The 4,786-nt window shown below is 41.2% G+C and overlaps 1 protein-coding gene across 1 annotated transcript in view; it reads left to right on the plus strand.

Annotated features, from left to right (window-relative positions):
• Window positions 1–3,721, plus strand: part of LOC111649501 (nucleoside diphosphate kinase B-like) — a 5,523-nt gene extending 1,802 nt beyond the window's left edge. The window contains exons 2-5 of the mRNA XM_023399245.2: window positions 1,061–1,191; window positions 2,142–2,243; window positions 2,955–3,067; window positions 3,463–3,721. Of these exons, the coding sequence (XP_023255013.1) occupies window positions 1,075–1,191; window positions 2,142–2,243; window positions 2,955–3,067; window positions 3,463–3,580 (450 nt within the window). The 5' untranslated portion in view covers window positions 1,061–1,074 and the 3' untranslated portion in view covers window positions 3,581–3,721. The remainder of the gene's footprint in view (window positions 1–1,060; window positions 1,192–2,141; window positions 2,244–2,954; window positions 3,068–3,462) is intronic.
• Window positions 3,722–4,786: the final 1,065 nt, after the last annotated feature.

Below are 4,786 nucleotides of genomic sequence, written 5' to 3' on the forward strand. Positions count from 1 at the left end.
CCCACACTCTCTCAGCCTGAATTCCTGCCAGAGCCACCTGCTTCCAGCCGATATCGGCTTCACATGAACAGATACCAACAGGCAGTAAAATTAGAAAGCAGGCCGCCTGGCACGCAGAGCTTTGTCCAGAGCCGGCGAGCCGGTGTTGAGCCCGAGCGGATGGTTTCCGTGCTTTCAGCAGAATGACGTCCAGCTTTAGATCGTTTGTCTAACGAGGAGTCATTTAATATCGTCTCCTGTCTCTTTAATGAGGAGTGAAGAATCTGAGATCTTAATAAGATTTACAAGATGAAACTTAATAAGACGTGTTTCTAAAACTCTGAGCTTGAAAAGAAATGACAGGATAAAACATATAGTTTGTTTAAAGATCAGTCCCGAGTGCTGATCCTGGATCCTCATCCTTCGTTTGAGTCTTTAAATCTCCAGGCTTCTCATAAGACTCATGAACTCACCTCCAACATCGACCCAAACTGATCCTGAACAGATGCAGTTTATTCAAGCTCGAGCTGCTTCCATCCTGATTTAGAAAACACAAACTGGTTCCAGCAGCGCAAACGTCTTCTACATGTTGTGTTCAAGTCAGTGTTGATGTCTCCTGACCAACATCTGTCCTGAACCTTAGCTCAGAGCTGTGAGGGAATGTTAAGATTGCATTAGCGCTGCGTTCATGTGGGGTCAGAATAATTGGAACGATGAGTTTCCGACAGGGAAGATTCACCTGAACACGTTCTCCTCATCGTCGAGCAGTAACATAATGTTCAGTGTGTGTTCATCAAAGACTGTAGGAGGATTTAAAAAGCAGAAAAGGCTGCAGCTTTACTGGGGACCACGACACAGTGATGGCGGTCTGTCCCTCAGACGGGCGGGAAAATGTTGAGAGGAAGAGAGGAACTGAGCTGATTCATTCAGACGTTTTCAGAGGAGAAGGTCTGCCGTCACTGTTTGTTTGTTTGTTTGATTGTTTGTTTGTTTGTTGGTTTGTTTGTTGGTTTGTTTGTTTGTTTGGCGGCAGATTAAAGAAATAAACGTACCGTTGACGAACCTGTTTCTCCGTGTGCAGCCTCCTCAGCAGACATGGAGCGTACCTTCATCGCCGTGAAGCCCGATGGCGTCCAGAGAGGACTGTGTGGTGAGATCATCAAGCGCTTCGAGCATAGAGGCTTCAAGATGGTGGCTGCCAAATTCATGCAGGTAACCATGACGACCTTTTTATTTCTTTGATGTTACAGGACAAACTCTCCTGGATAATGTGACGACTCTATAGCTTTTAATAGCTTCAACTTCCCGCCTGAGAATTCTTCTAATTACTACAATACCCATGAGCCTCGGGCGCAGTTCCTATGGAGAAGCGTTCAGTCAGAGGTGTGAATCAGAGCAACAGAGAATTAAAAAGTCATATCGATGCTCCACAGCTGTTGAGGTCTGTCAGACCTGAACCAGAACCTGACACTGAAGTGAGTCCAGCACAGACCACATCTGGAGGAGTCCACAGGTCCCGCAGCTTAAAGTAGATTTCACCCTCAAACAGCTGTTTTCAGGGTCTCAGTCCTCACAGGGACAGAGCTGGCTTCAGACCGGGGGGGGGGGGGGGGGGGGGGGGGGCAGCTGTGAAGGACTCACACTGGTGTCACTGTCACACACTCAGCGTGGTTATTCTCAGCCGAGGTGTGTGTGAATGACAGCTGGCTTCAGTGTGTGTGTGTGTGTGTTCTGTGTGTGTGTGTGTGTGTGTGGATTAATAATCTACACACTGACACCAGAGAGCGACGACGTCTCTCAGTTCAATTGAATAAACTTTATTTGTCCTCAGCAGGTGATTTACAGTTGTTGTGAATTATAATCGACTATTTAAATATTTGATTTATCTTAATATTTTACCTTGTGTACATCTGCAAATGTAATATACAATATACATTTTTATTTCCTATGAACACTTATGTAAAAATTACATATGAAACCTTATACATATATCTGGCCTATACAAATATATACATTTATGTATGTATGCTTATACTGTAGACATATGTAATGTAGATAAATATCCAACCAGTTATATATTATATACTATCATATATTATTATATATTACAGGCTGAGACATGAATGAATGAGAAATGTCATATATCATGTCTGTGGTTTCAGGCCTCTGAGGAACACATGAAGAACCACTACCTGGACCTCAAGGACATGCCCTTCTACGGTGGACTGTGCAAATACATGTCCGGTGGACCCATCCTCGCCATGGTAACACATGCACGCACACACACACACACACACACACACACACACACACACACACACACACACACACACGCACACACTCTCTCTCTCTCCTTGTATGGAGCAGACAGTCGTACACACTGAGCGGTCACACGTCCTCAGAGGTGTCTCAGCTGACCTCCAGCAGGACGCTGATGATAACTGAAGTGATAGAGGAGACTTTCATGTTAACGTCGCCTCAGCTTCTCTTCTGCTTCACTCATGGATGTTACAACTCATTTAAAAACACTTCAATCCACCTGTTTCATGATCAGTAGATGCAGATGTAATGCAGCTGTGATCGGGAGCCGGTCAGACTTCAGATGACACTGAGTCTGGATTCATCTGTCGTACAGACTTTAATTCTAGATGAACCCTAACTGCTGCTGTATAAACACATCGGGAACGAACACATAGTGAAACACAGGAGGAAAAATATGTTGAGAAGTCAGAACAAATACTGGAGTTTAATATATCTGGGTATAACTACAGAGTTATAAATCAGATTATTATAATCAGATTGTTACTGTAAGAGGGGAAATAAGCAGAGATTTTATCTTCTGTTTGTATAAGAGATGGAAGTGTTATATGGACAGTCTCTATTGTTTTGTCCATTTCAGTATTTTAGGTAGGTGTTCCTAACAAACTGAGCGTACGTCCTGACCAGGTGTGTGAATGTGTGTCTGTGTGTTCCAGGTGTGGGAGGGTCAGAACATTGTGAAGCTGGCCAGGATGATGCTGGGTGAGACCAACCCCGCCGACTCCAAGCCCGGCAGCATCCGTGGAGACCTGTGCATCAACATTGGCAGGTGAGCAAACTGAACACGACCCCAGGTGACCCCACACACACACACACATGTACACACACACATACACACACACACGCACAACTGTCAAACCGCAGACTGTGTTCTCCAGAAGCTTCTCTGACATCTGCAGAATCAGGAGCCAGTTGCACAAAGCACCTCAAGTTTTCTACTTAAGTTTGACAGTTTAAGTTTATATAAACATATAGATAGATAGATATACACACATGTATACATATAGATGTATACATACACGCACACACATATTATCTTGTAATGTTTATTTATTATAATTGTAATTTTTCCAGACTTTTCTTGATTAGCACTAAAGAGCTTCCATCACAGATGAACAGAAACATGAGGTGGAGTTAATGAGCTCAAACCTCTTGTTTTCTCAGGAACATCATCCACGGCAGCGACACCCTGGAGAACGCCAAGAGAGAGATTGGCCTGTGGTTCAAGGCTGAGGAGTTTGTCTCCTACACCTCTTGCGCCCAGACCTGGCTGTACGAGTAAATCGGCCAATCACCGACCAGTCAACTAGACCCCACCCCAATCACCCCTACCAGCCCTGCAGTCGATCTTCTCACTTCGTTTTCACTGATCAATCCAAAAACATGTAGTGCTTATCAATAAAGTCTCATGTTAACAACAAAAGTCTGAGTGTTTTTATGCCTTACTATACTATGACTTTTTGTGCTTTACTTTGCTATGACTTTTTATAGTAAAGTTATGCTTTAGTATACTATAACTTCCTATACTATGACTTTCTATACCTTACTATACGATGGCTTTCTATAACTTATTATACTATGACTTTTTATGCCTTAGTATACTGTGACTTTTTTGACTTGCTATAGGATGACTTTTTATGCCTTACTATTGCATTACTTTTATATCTTACTATACTATCACTTTTTTATGACGTTTTATGTCTTAGTATACAATGTCTTTTTTTATGACTTTTTATGCCTTACTATATTATGACTTTTTATGCCTTACTATATTATGACTTTTTATGACATTTTAGGCCTTAGTATATTATGACTTTTTATGCCTTACTATATTATGACTTTTTATGCCTTACTATACTATGACTTTTTTATGACTTTTTGTGTCATAGTATGCAATGACTTTTTATGCCTTACTATATTATGGCTTTTTATGCCTCACTAAATTATGACTTTTTTTTATGACTTTTTATGCCTTAATATACAATAACGTTTTTATGACTTTTTAGGCCTTAGTGTACAATAACTTTTTTTTGCCTCACTATACTATGACTTTTTTATGACTTTGTATGCTTTACTTTACTATGATATTTTATGACTTTTTTTTGCCTTGCTATAGTATCAATTTTTCATGTTTCATGTTCATGCCTGCTCCAATGCTACTGCTATTCCTGCTGAAATTGACTACTGTGCTGCCATTCCAAGCCAAGCCACTCACCTGCTGCTCCTACTCAAACAAGTCGCCTGCTCCATTCCAACCATCCACCTCTCTTTCTCTCACTCATTGAACAGCTGCCAATAAAGAACTTTTATTACTAAACCACTGGTTGTTTCTGTGTATGAATCTATTGTGTGGTCCAAACAGAATATGACAGATTACTATCGATGATTATTTAATAACTTTTCATGCCTTAGTACACAATGACTTTTTTATGACTTTTTATGCCTTAGCACACAACGACTTTTTTATGACTTTTCATGCCTTACTATA

The sequence above is a fragment of the Seriola lalandi genome, unplaced genomic scaffold (genome assembly GCF_002814215.2).
Source record: "Seriola lalandi dorsalis isolate HSWRI2012SDOR001 ecotype SW California unplaced genomic scaffold, Sedor1 jcf7180002051107, whole genome shotgun sequence".
In the NCBI taxonomy this organism is placed as follows: domain Eukaryota; kingdom Metazoa; phylum Chordata; class Actinopteri; order Carangiformes; family Carangidae; genus Seriola; species Seriola lalandi.